The sequence below is a fragment of the Meriones unguiculatus genome, chromosome 11 (genome assembly GCF_030254825.1).
Source record: "Meriones unguiculatus strain TT.TT164.6M chromosome 11, Bangor_MerUng_6.1, whole genome shotgun sequence".
NCBI classification, from domain to species: domain Eukaryota; kingdom Metazoa; phylum Chordata; class Mammalia; order Rodentia; family Muridae; genus Meriones; species Meriones unguiculatus.
Genome location: NC_083359.1, coordinates 40,136,200 through 40,149,339, shown reverse-complemented (window position 1 = coordinate 40,149,339; position 13,140 = coordinate 40,136,200). Strand labels below are relative to the sequence as shown.

The 13,140-nt window shown below is 50.1% G+C and overlaps 1 protein-coding gene across 3 annotated transcripts; it reads left to right on the top strand.

Annotated features, from left to right (window-relative positions):
• Nucleotides 1-151: 151 nt before the first annotated feature.
• On the top strand, nt 152-6,810 carry Msrb1 (methionine sulfoxide reductase B1). 3 transcript variants are annotated; one of them, XM_021644797.2, is made up of 5 exons: nt 152-311; nt 3,431-3,579; nt 3,991-4,105; nt 5,935-5,966; nt 6,359-6,810. In XM_021644797.2, the coding sequence occupies exons 1-4, from the start codon at nt 257-259 to the stop codon at nt 5,964-5,966; spliced, it is 351 nt and encodes a 116-aa protein (XP_021500472.1). In that variant the 5' UTR covers nt 152-256; the 3' UTR covers nt 6,359-6,810. The 3 variants fall into 3 exon arrangements, with proteins under 3 accessions (XP_021500472.1, XP_021500473.1, XP_021500474.1); XM_021644798.2 differs by having other exon boundaries at nt 5,935-5,991; XM_021644799.2 differs by having other exon boundaries at nt 5,935-6,015.
• The last annotated feature ends 6,330 nt before the right edge of the window (nt 6,811-13,140 follow it).

Below are 13,140 nucleotides of genomic sequence, written 5' to 3'. Positions count from 1 at the left end.
GAGGCGGAAGTGAGGACCTAGTCCAGGGAGGGCCTAGTTGGATGGGTGGAGTTTAGGGTTTAGGGAGGAGAGGCTTGTCGAGGGCGGGGCTCCCCGGAGGCGGTACGTGGGGAATCCTGATGTGACTGTTCTTCCCTAGGGGCGGGGCTTAGGGCGAACTGGGAAGTGATTGGTCGTTGTGAGGGGGACGGGTTAGAGCCAGACCGGAGGAATTTAAGGTGCCGGGCGGGGAACCTTTGCCTGTCAGGTCACAGCCATGTCGTTCTGCAGCTTCTTCGGAGGCGAGGTTTTCCAGAATCACTTCGAGCCAGGTATAGCCTGTGGCATTGAAGCAGGCGTCGCCTTCTGGGTGGCGGTGGAGTTCCTGAGCCAGGATTTGGCCAGTGTGATTGCCGTGGAGAAGCGAGCTTAGGAAGGAAGGACTAGAAGGGGGGCTGGCCAGGGCATTGGGGAGCAAGTGGATTTAAGGAGAGAAGGGACTTCCAGCAATCTCTGTTCCCGAGGAGGACAGGCCGTGAACTTCAGTGTGGCTCTCTCTGGGGGATTCTCTGGGCCGGGTGCTTCGGGGTGGTGCTACCGTTGTGGTTAGAGAGTGGTCGGGACGTTGGAGCAGAGCAATGGAGATATGTGGTCCAAGGTCGGCGTTGGAGTTTGCCCTGGCCGTGTTCTTCCCGAACTGATTTGGATGAGCGGGCAGGCTCTGAACGTTCCGTTCAGTCAGCCCCGAATGTGCCGGCCCAGGTGTCTCCGCCCTCTGGGTTGGGTGTCAGTGGGCTCTTGCCAGTGTAAATGAAGTTTGACCAGTACAGCTTGGGTACAGTAAGCCCCAGCCTGTGAGAGACGCTGCTGAGTCCCCTTCTTGCTGGCTTCTGCTGACGCTGGACTAATTTGGTAAAAACTATGGCACTGGTGTCCCTTAGGGCGGGATCTGTTGGCTGTCAGTCCTCTAGAGGGCTGGACTGTGACACTGGGCATCTGTATAAGCCAGTTGTGATACAGGGTTGCCGGGCAGAGAGAGGCCTCCCTTGTATCCCTTTTGCCTGTAGCACTCTGGCTGCCTTCAGGCTGCCCTGGTAAGCTGGACGAGTTCCTGATACAGGCTGAACAGTTAGGGGTGCCGGTCCTTAAGTGGCGGGTGATGGATGATTCAGTACTCTGCAATTTCCCATTTTTAAGATTTTTCAAACAGTTATGTAATTCAGTTTTGCAACTCATGGGATCTTTTGGGGACAGGTTGAAACCTTTCTTGCCAGCTGTTGTTTTCTTCTAGGGTTCCCTATTAAGCTTGGAAGACTGTTCCCTCGGGCCAGTCAGAGAGCAGGCCCGGCTGGGTATCCAGTTTAAGACTGTTGACGAGTAGAGATGCCCACTCGAGGGAGGGGACCAAATGGTTACACTGGCAGTGTTAGGGGTCCTGCTGTGTGGATCTTGTCCAGGGGTAAAAGAAGGCTATACTCAGATTTATAGGGTTCTCTCTTGGCCACATACTTTATCCCGTGTCTGCAACACCGACCCTTTTACCTTCTTGTCTGTGAATGAAAATGTTAGCCAAGTATGGTAGTTCCCACCTGCATTCCCAGGATGTAGGAGGCTCAGGCAGAAGGACTGCCTTAAATTTGAGGCCAGCCTGGATTATGTAGTTTCAGGATAGCCCGAGCGACAGTGTGAGACTTGGCCTAGTTTGCTTTTCTGTTGTGATAAAACACGGATAAAAACCCATCTGGGGAGGAAGGAGTTTATTTCAGTTTACAAATTACTGTTCATCATGAGGGGAACCAAGTTAGGAACCTGGAGGGAGGAACTGAGTGGAGACTACAGAGAAATGCTGTTTACTGGTTTGCTAGCCTAGCTGTCTGTCTTCCTTCCTTCCTTCCTTCCTTCCTTCCTTCCTTCCTTCCTTCCTTCCTTCCTTTCTTTCTTTCTTTCTTTCTTTCTCCTTCCTTCCTTCCTCTTTTCTTTTCTTTTCTTTTCTTTTCTTTTCTTTTCTTTTCTTTTCTTTTCTTTTCTTTTCTTTTCTTTTCTTTTCTTTTCGAGACAGGGCTTCTCTGTGTAGCCTTGGCTGTTCTGGATTAAAGGCATGTACCACTGCTCCCGGCTTTGGCCCCCTTTCTTAAACACCCTAAAGTGCTTGCTCAGGGTTGGCACTGTCACAGCGAGCTGGGTCCTCCCACATCAATTATTATCCAGGAAAACATCCCAGTGGGGCGGCGGTGTCCTATGCCTTTAATCCCAGCACCCAGGAGGCAGAGGCAGGCAGATCTCTGTGAGTTTTGAGGCCAGCCTGGTCTACAGAGCTAGTTCCAGGACAACCATACACAAAGAAACCCTGTCTCAAAAAACAAACAAACTGTCTTAGTTAGGGTTTCTATTCTTGCAATGAAACACCATGACCAAAAAGCAAGTTGGGGAGAAAAGGGTTTATTTGGCTAACAGTTCTTAGGTCACACTCCATCACTGAGGGAAGTCAGTAAAGAACTCAAGCAGGGCAGGAGCCTGAAGGCAAGAGCTGATGCAGAGGCCGTGGAGGTGTGCTGCCTACTATCTTAATCCCCATGGCTTGCTCATGTTTTCTTATAGAACCCAGGGCCATCAGCCCAGGGATGGGACCACCCATAATAGGCCGGACTCTCCCCCATTGATCACTAACTGAGAAAATGACTTACAGTTGGATCTCGTGGAGGCATTTCCTCAACTGAGGCTCCTTCTCTCTTAGGACTCTAGCTTGTGTCAAGTTGACACATAAAATCAGCCAGTACACAAACAGGAGAAGAAGAAAAAGAATAATGTCCTCATAGACATGCCCACAGATCAGTTTGATCTAGTCAGGTCCTCAGCTCCATTCCCTATTTCTTGGGGAACCCTAGTTTGTTTTAAATTGACAAAAAATAGTTGGCACAAACTAGTTGAACTTATCTCAAAACAAACAAACAAAACAAAACCCCAAGGGGGCTGGAAATGGCTCAGTGTTAAGAGCGTGTTTTGCAGAGGACCCGGGTTTCATTCTCAGCACCCACATGATAGTTCACTCCGGTCTCATGGAATCTGACACCGTCTGCTGGTCGCTTCTGGTTTCTGTGGACACCGTATACTTGTGGTGCTCAGGCAAAACACCCATACACATAAAAATAAGTCTTTTAAAAACATCCAAAACTAAACAATTGGATTAAAACATCCAAGATTTCATATCACAGAGCAACTGAGAGTAGCTGAAAGGAGCCCAAAGGGTGACTTCTGGTCTCTGTAACTCAGCCAGGCACTGCCAGGTGCTGTCTCTCTCAGAGCCAGTCAGTGGGCTATGAGCAGGTGATAGATCTACCAACACAATGGGCTCAGTGCTAGGATTGTCATTCCTGGGACCAAGGTCAAGGAAGCTTGTCCTGGACGGAAGGAGGAGATCCGTGCCCCAGCTTTTGCCGTTTCCCCACTCCAGGCGTCTACGTGTGTGCCAAGTGTGGTTATGAGTTGTTCTCCAGTCGCTCCAAGTATGCGCACTCATCCCCGTGGCCAGCATTCACAGAGACCATCCATGCAGACAGCGTGAGCAAGAGCCCTGAGAAGAACCGACCGGGAGCTTTGAAGGTGGGTGTGATAGCCCTGCTGACTGCTGGCTAGGGAGGGGTTGGAACTAGGCACACCTTTCTTCCTTTGTTCCTGCAGGAGGCCATTCCAGGTCTCCATCTTCAGCTGAGGCACTGGCACCCCAAGATGTTGTTGTTGTTTGACACAGGGTTTCTCTGTAGCTCTGGTTGTCCTGGAACACACTCTGTAAACCAGGCTGGTCTCGAACCCAGAGATCCACCTGCCTCTGCTTCCCGAGTGCTGGGATTACAGGAGGGAGTTACCACACCCAGCTGCACCCCAGGATTTTGAGAGCGCTTGTATCCTGAGAGAACATGAGCATTAGGACAGCTTCCCTGCCACAGGCCCCGCCCCTCAGGGCTTGGGAAATGGGCAGAAGGCAGGAAACTGATGGTGTTTGGGTTTTCCTAGGTGTCCTGTGGCAAGTGTGGCAATGGGTTGGGCCACGAGTTCCTGAATGATGGCCCCAAGCACGGACAATCCCGATTCTGAATATTTAGCAGCTCACTGAAGTTCATCCCTAAAGGTGAGCGCCTTCAGCAGCTGGGGACATCCTGTTGTAACTGAGGAAGGTACATCAGGGAGGCAGGCTGTGTATGTTTATCCATCGGCTACGGCAAAGTACACCTACCAGTGGCACCCAAACAGCTGGCTGAAGGAGAGGACCAGGGGGCAGATGTCCAGGGTGTCTTGTATGGAAACATATCAGGGAGGGCCTGGCATGAAGTTTTCTCTGTAGGCTTGGCCTTTCCATGGGATGGGAGTCCTGTGTTGGGTGTAGGGGTGAGTAAAGGCTGAGGACCTGGGCCATGTGACCAGAGGCTGTGGCAGCATACTCTCTATCACAGTGCTGCTGAGGACTACTGAATGTGATGTGCTACCCCTGGGGCCAAGCACATAGTAACAACTCAAAAAAACTGCTTCAAGATCAACCTTTTTTAGTAGTGGTCAAGGGCTGTGGACAGACTCTTTATCCGGTTTCTTGATCTGTCAAAGAACAGCTGCCATTGCTTTACTGTGGGGTCAGTGAGTAGTTTGGAAGGGCCTGGGCCACACTGGGCTATAGTTTTGTTCTTTGTAGCTAGTGGAGAAGGAAGAGACTGTGGGTTCTCCTGTAGATCTCAGGAAATGCAGAGTGTGCAGACTTCTTGGAGCTGGGTCCCTGGGCTTTTCAGCTGGCCTGGAGTCTCTATCATGATTTTTGTTGTTTTCTTTTAGTACTTTTTAAAAAAAAGTACATTTTTCTTGATTTATCTCCACTGTTCTACCATGATGGCCCTAGGGACAGGGCTAAGACAGTGGCTGTTTTGAGCCTGTAGGAGGCTCAGGGTTAGGTCATCTCTGGATGACTTTGTACCTAAGAGATTTTATGTATACGGGTATTTTGCCTGTGCATATTCTCTGTGTAGAGCCCGCAGAGCCAGGAGAGGGCACCAGATCCCTGGGACTGGAGTGACAGGCCATGTGGGTGCTGGGGATGGAACCCCGGTCCTCGGGAAGAGCAGCCCATCCCTCCGGCCTCCCACCAAGAGTGCATTGTAATTTATTTACTTCGTGTACTTGGGGTGCAGAACCACATGTGGAGAGGTCAAAAGACAGTTTATGGAAATTAACCAACTCCTCTTCCATTGGGTGGGCCCTGGGTATCAAATTCAAGTTGTTAGGCTTGGATGGCAAGTATGTTTACTCACTGAACCATCTTGTGATCCCTGATTTTAGTTTTTAGTTGTTTTTTTTGTTTTTGTTTTTGTTTTTTGAGACAGAGTTTCTCTGTGTAGCCTTAGCTGTCCTGGAACTCACTACATAGAGCAGGCTGACCTTGAACTCAGAAAGATCCATCTGCCTCTGCCTCTGAGTGCTGGGATTAAACCACCTGGCTATAGGGCTGCAGTTTTTTGTTGTTGTTTTTCAAGACAGGCTTTCTCTGTTCTACAGAGCCCTGGCTGTCCTGGACACACTTTGTAGACCAGGTTGGCCTCAAATGTCTCTGTCTCATGAGTGCTGGGATTAAGGGCGTGCTCCACCATGCCCAGCTCTTTCTTTTATCCTTTGTCTTTTTGAAAAAAACAAAACAAAACAAAACAAAAAAACCAAAACAATCTTACTATATAGCTCTGGCCATCCTTGAACTCACAGAGAGCTACCTGCCTCTGCTTCCTAATAGGTTTTAGAACTTTTGAGACAAGGTCTATACTGTAGCCCAGGGTGGCCTGGAACTTGCCATACAGCCCTTTCTGATCACTCCTCCTGAATTCCTTCATCAGCCTCTGCATGCTGGGTTGACAGACATGAGCATCATGCTCAGCTGAAGCATGACTTAACAGCGATGTCTTTTCTCTGCCTTCTCTTTTCCAGGAAAAGAAGCCCCTGCCTCCCAGGGGCACTAGGTGAGCAGCTGTCCTTCCCAGATGGGTATGCCTACTTTTGCAGCCTCATGTTAGTATCAGAACCTCAGGGGCTGGGAGGAGGTGGTTGAAGCACCAGGAAGACTCCAGTGCCTTGTCTCTAAATGGAATCACCGTAGATGAAGCATGTTCTGGAAAGTCTCCACTGTTCTACCATTATGGCCCTGGGGACAGGGCTAAGACAGTGGCTGTTTTGAGCCTGTAGGAGACTCAGGGTTAGGTCATCTCTGGATGACTTTGTACCTAAGCCTTCTCTTCCCCTCATCCTGCCACCCACCTCCTTGGCTGTCCACACTCACCCCTATGGGGCTCAGTGCTGGGCATGGGTGCTGGCCCTCACTAAAGCTTGTGCCTATCTCCTCTGGGTTGTGCAGGAGATTTGAATGGGACCGTCCTCACCAACCGCTCCAGCCTTGGTCACTGCATGATCTGCTCTGGTTAAATCCTTCTATGCCAGCCAGGGTGGTGATGATATGTGACCTCCGAGAAGGATTGCAGGTTGATGCCATGGACTCTTGGACCCTTGTCTTCTGGCAGAGAAAACAGAGCTCTGTTTCACAATCTGTGGCTGCATCTTGCCTCCCTCAGGCTTGGGAAAGAGACGGTTGCCCCATTACCTGACCGATGTATTGGAGCCCTGCTCTCTCCACTCCCTCCAGTTATACTGCAGGGTGTCCCTCCCAGGAGAAAGCCACTGCACCTTGCTGCATGTGCTTGGAAGCTCTTGATGTCCGGGAGGGTGATGCTGAGGCCCACCCCACCTTGATTATTCTCTGGACTGATGAAATGGAAATCAATAAATAGCCTGGGCTTGTTGCCATGTTGATTGATTGATTGATTGATTGCAGAGCTAGGGACTGAACTAGGATTATAAGTGCCACCACATCTGACTTGATTTTTAACAGCATTTTAACAATGCCTAACACCTGCCAGGGCCCCAGGGAGAGCTGGGTCTCCCTCATCTGTCTCAAAACCCGGAGGAAGACGGGAAGGCTGGATAGGTCAGGTTTGAAGGTCTAGACGCTTGGAGGAGCCAGGCAGGGGCTTGGCCTGCAGGAGTTTGAAACATTTGCCTGGAGATGCTCTGGGCCCAGGGTCTTCCTGTGAATTAGACTGGCTGCACACCTGTCTGGCCCACTGTTGAGATGCCCCCCAGGAATAAGGAAGGTGGGACCTTTTCTGGTGATGCTGTCTACTGACCGGTTGGGGCTTGCCATTCTGAATGGCCTCAGTGGTCCCAGTCTTGATGTGGGGGGGACTCATGCTGTGAGATTTCTATATTGAGGAAAGAGTAGACCTTGGCTGAAGGACCTCTGCACCCCTCTTCAGCCTCCAGCAAACTGACTACATGCACAGGACTCCTCTCCTGGGCACTGGGCAGGTGTTAAACACTGTTAAATATCTGTTAAAAACCACTATTAGTTGTCAGACACAGTGGCGCAGGCCTGTAATCCCAGCACTTGGAGAGGCAAAGGCAGGTGGATCTCTGTGAGTTCGAGGCCAGCCTGGTCTACAAAGTGAGTCCAGGACAGCCAAGGCTACACAGAGAAACGCTGTCTTGAGGAATAAAAACCACTATTAGTGTTAACAATGACTTCTTCTTATTCTAACTTCTGATATTCATGTTCCCATAATTTTCCCAACTGACTCCCTAAATGGCAGCTGTTAGACATCCCCTTGCTATCTTGGCTGCCTTGAGCAAAAAAGGACTGCCAGACAAATTGCCAGCCAGACTATCCTTACGCCAGCACTGGTTGCCTTGAACATTCTATGGACGTCTGGAGCAAACTACACAATGATCAAAGTTGATCGCTCCAGGCTCCAGAAGAAACAGCTTCAGCTAAGGCTGTTTGAAACCGTTCATACCAGGCTCTTTCCTGTCACAGACCTCTAAATTTTAGATGATCCTGCAACCATCTCTACCCGGGCCAGAGAAGGAGCACTTCTTTTGGTGGCCTAGCAGAAGGAATGCTGTGATGAGTGTTAAAAACAAGCAAATAACAACAACAGAACGGAGCTGGAGGGACGGCTCAGTGGTTAGGAGCACTGGCTGATTTCCCGGAGGATCCGGGTTCGATTCCCAGCCCTGGCACCCTCAACACAGGCATAAATGGAGGCAAAACACGAATGCACATAAAAATAAATAAATCTTAAAAACAAAACAACAACAACCACAACAAAAACCAAAACAAGCTGTAGCCAGGCAGTGGGGGTGCACCTCTTTAATCCCAGCGCTCAGGAGGTAGAGGCAGGTGGATCTCTGAGTTTGAGGTCAGCCTGGTCTACAGAGTGAGTTCCAGACAGACAGCCAAGGTTACACAAAGAAACGCTGTCACAAAAACCAAACCAAACCAACAAAAAACAGGCTGTGATTTGGTGCAGGAAAATGGTCATTTGCATGGGAGTTGTGTGCTATGATTGGTGTAAACACTTCTTACACTATGCAGGGAATTCCGCTCACTGAATTAGCTGAAAGACACAATCCCGTGTTGTTTGCTTTAGTGTTGCTAAGTCAGGCCCAAGAAAAGGCTCCTTTTAGTGTTTTTCTTGTTCGCTGTCAGCAGCGCAGGCAGAGAAAATGGCGTAGTAGAGCAAAGGTGAGGGAGGAGGGGCAGCCTGAACGCCAGCAGCCCGGGGGCTGGGGCTGCTCGACAAATCTTTAGCTGCCAGACCTGCAGCCAAAACCTCAGAAACAGGAGGAAGGGGTCTAGCGGTAGCTCTCTGTCCAAGGGTGTTGGAAGCCTACTGGAAGAAGAGGCGAAAAAGGACAGTACGTGGAGGCTGAAGGATAGAAGGCTGGGAAGAGCAGTTGCAGAAAGCTAAGCTTTAGGCTAAGGATTTTAGACACCCCAGGCCTAACAGCTGTAACACTGGCCGCTGTCAGAGCGGGAGATGAAGGCCTACCCAGAAGCCGCAACGCTAAGGAAGCACAACTTTCCCGGGCCTAACCAAGAGGTAACACTAGAGGGCGCCACGAGTTCACGTAGCTCGCTGCTGTCAAATGGTGAGGGACGACTCAGCCCTTGAAGAGATCTCTGATTTCTCCTATTTTCCGCCCACTTCTCCCCTTAGAGCAAAAGGACCCAAGCCAGTGACTTGGTAACAGGATGTTACGTTCAGAGCATGGGCTTCTGAGCCTGAAACCAGGTCTCTTTCTCCTGTTGTTGACAGTCACCTTCCAGGCCTTGGGACGTCAGCGGGGAATGTAGATAGTTTGGGCCACAGAGTGGTCGGCTGTGAAGCCCAGTGGATATTCTTAGCCCACGGACATGGTTGGGGTTATGAAACTGGAGCAGGCAGGGAGAAACTTTTTCTGCAGGATCTTCCTCTCATCCACCCACCCTCACCCTAAGCTAGTTAAAGTCTCTCTTTGAGCTGGTGCTGCAATCCTGGAAGAAGATACACGGTTACAAACTGAACCCAGTTGGATGTGGTGGCGCAGGCCTCTAATCCCAGCACCCAGGAAGCAAGCAGACCTCTGAGTACAAGGCCTGCCTATAAAAGGACTTTCCAGACCATCCATGGCTACACAGTGAGACCTTGTCTCGGAAACAAGCAAACAGCAGCAACAAAACCAAGCTGATCTGGGCCGCATTGCAAGAAGCAATACAGGTCATGGGAACCTAGCACCTGGCTCTGACAGGAGTAGGGACAGTAGCCTTCTGGGCTAGTTCCTCCAAGGTGCAAGGGAAAACCAACCAACCATGGGGGTCCTGGAGGGGGACTGACTGGAGCTGTGCATCACGACAGGGTTTGGGCATCTCTGACAATCCTCGCAGCTGCAGGCAGGCTCCATACTGACCTGGACCATGCTAGTAACGATTTCTACACAGGAGACTTTTGCTTGTCTCCCTTCCTGACTTGGTCTGTCCCATGACCTGTCTTTGTTTCAGGGCAGTGTCCCTCAGGCCCCCGGACTGAGGCTCCAGTCTCTGGCTGGTGGGGACAGGGAAACCATTTACCTTTGGTCCAGGGAATCTAGAATATGAGGTACTCAGGTTGTCCATGGTAGAAGCAGGTGCTTGTCACCGCTGCCATCTTCTGTCCTCTTACGGCTAGACGTCAAGTAGGGACTGGGCTCTCTTTTTGTAAAGTAGGAAGGGAGGGATCAGGGCGCTGGGTCCCTGTCAAGGTCACCTATGGGGAAGAGGCAGGGAAAGCTCCTACATCCCTTTATGCTGTTAGCAGTGCCCCGTCCTGCCCCCAGAGGGGGCTCTTGCCTGGCCTCCTTTCCCATCAGGGTGAACTCAACGGAACTCTCTGGGGCTGGGTGGATGGACTAAGTCTCTCTTAAGGGCTCCTCCCCAGGATGGAGCCATATCCGGCCTCCAAAGTGGAAAAACCCTGCACAAATCAAGGACATCTGGGCCCACCCTCTGGCCACAGCCCCGCCCCATCATTCCCCTGCTAGTCTTGGGCTCTGCAGGCTGCAGGAATGGGTCTGGGGGTGAAGGGTGTGGTTTTAAGGGAGGAGGTCTTAGGGCTCTCACATATGTTTAATGCCCCCAGCAGTCTCCCATGGAGGGAAGAACTGAGCAATGTTATTAATCATCTTCCAGAGAGGGGCAGCCCTATGCATGCCTTCCCTGCTGCTGAGGAGGCCCGGGCTAGGGGTACCCTCTGCAAAGAGGGGAGGGACTGCAAAAGAGGCAGAAGAGGCAGACAGAGACAGAGGCACACAGCCACGCTAAAAACACTCACTAGTGTCCGTGCTTAGGTGTGGAGTCCTCAGAGGAGTAGAGACTATGCCCACTGTTTTCGAAACTGACTGTGAGGTCAAGATAAATGGGGGTCAAAATTATGTACCCAAACAGGATGGGGTGTAGCTCAGTAGCTCGGTGGTAGAATATGGCTAACATGGGCAAAGCTAGGGTTCTATCCTTAGCACTGAAAAACAAACCGCACACAAAGAACTTGTTAGTCTCTGATGAGGCAAAGGCAGGGCTAGGTGGCTGGCATTTCTATCTGTCCATTCCCGCTCTGGTTAGCATTCTTCCCCAGAGGCATGTCTAAGGTTCTGTACCTGGGCCTCTCCCTTCCACCCACTACACCAAGGCTAACTGCAGCCATGCTGGCTGGCCCACGTCTCAGAGGCTACTTATCACCTACCTGGCTGTCTTGCCTTGACAGAGTCAGTGAAATGTGGGTATGTGGGTTTCCTCTGCCCATCCCACTCTTTGAGCCTTTTTGTGTGTGTGTGATAAGATCTCATGTAATCCAGGATAGCTTCAAATTCACTATGTAGCTGAGGAGGCCTTGGACTCCTGGTCCTCCTGCTGTGAATTGTTATTTTATTTATACAGGCATGCAGTGCTATGTCTCATTTGTGTGGTGCTGGCAATAGCACCACAGGATAGCCCTGGGTTCACTAGGCACACTAGACAAGCACTTAACCAACTTAGCTACATACCCAGTCCCTCCAGGACCCTGCTATATCTGCCTCCTAAGTGTGAAGATTATGTGTGAGACTCCCAGGAACTCCATGTGTATTGCTGAACAGAAGAGGCAGAACCAGACAGTAGGAAGCAAGTGACCTTCCCAGGACTGTATGGCTCAGGGGACTCACTGTCGATAGGTCACATAGGAGGAAGCTAGCAGGGTCTGGGGCTGGGTCCAGCCAGCAAAGTAGGTCAAGAGCCAGGCAGAGGATAGCCTGGACATCCCAATGGAGAGAGGTTGGTAAACACAGAGGATGCTTCTGGAATCAAGATTTACCTTTAAAGAGGCATTTCTGGGCTGGCAAGATGGCTCAGTGGGAAAAGGTGCTTGCTGTGAAAACTTAATGACCTGAGTTCAATCCCTGGGCCCCGGGTTGACAGAGAAATGATGTCTTTCTCTTTTGACTTCCATATGAGCACCAGAGTATGTGTACCCGCACAATACGTAACACACACATACATGAAATAGTAATAAATAATGTTTCCCCTCCTTCCTTCCTTCTTCCCTTCCTTCCTTTCTTTCTTTTCTCCACCTCCTCCTCCTCTTTTTGATTTTTGAGACAGGGTTTCTCTGTGTATCCCTGGCTGTCCTAGAACTCTGTAGACCAGACTGGCCTTGAACTCGGAGCTCCACCTACCTCTGTTTCCCAAACCCTGGAATTAAAGGTATGTGCCACTACCTCCTGGCATAAATAAAGTTTTAAAAAAGAGGTTTTTCAGAGCTGAAGAGATGGCTCATTGGCTAAGAGTGTACAATTAGCTTTGCAGAGGATCTAAATTCAGTTCCTAACACCCATGTCAGCTAGCTCACCATAGCCTTTAACTTCAGCTCCAGAGGAATGCAAGGCCTTTGGTCATCTTGGGCACGGACCCTCACATGTGGATAGTCTTATGCAGGTTTACACACACAAGCACACACATAATTAGAATGATAAATCTCTAAAAATAAAGAAAGAAGTAAATAAGAGGCTCTTCCCAAAGTGTTAAGTAGAGTTGCCTTAAGACCCAGAAGAAACTCCCCTCCTGAGAAAAGTCCCATGAACAGTGAAACACAACTGCAGAAAGCTTTGTACACTGACGTTCCTGGCAACACTAATAATTATATCCAGAGAGTGGAAAGCATCCACATGTTCTCCAGTGGTGGAAGGGATACAGGAAATGTGCTCTCCCACACGTGGGAACTAAAAAACACTAAAAGGCATGGAGCCTCGAGATGCAGCGCCAGGGCAGAGCCTGAAATGGTGACACTCACTGGGAGAAGCCAGAGGTGAGCTGACAGACACTGAACGAGTCCACATCTAGGTAATAGACCAGCAAGTCCAGAGAGATGGAAAATGAATTGGTGGCTTGCCGCCAGGCACTCCGGGGGAGAGAAAGCAGGGAATGACTGCTAATTGGTCTAGGATTCTTTTTGAGGGTGATAAAAATGTTCTAAAATCGATAGGTGTGAGAATTAGATCACTGGCTGCTTTTTCAGAGGACTTGGGCTCAATTTCTAGCACCCACATGCATCTCACAACTGTCTGTAACTCCAGTCCCAGGGGGCCACACACCCTCTTCTGATATCCTGGAACACCAGGCACAGGTGGTACACAGACATACATGCAGGCAAAACCATAAACTAATACACAGACACATAAAACAATAAAACAAAATCTTACGTTTAAATTGATGATAGCCACAGTTGTGCAGCATGATGAACATTCTGGAAGTCAATG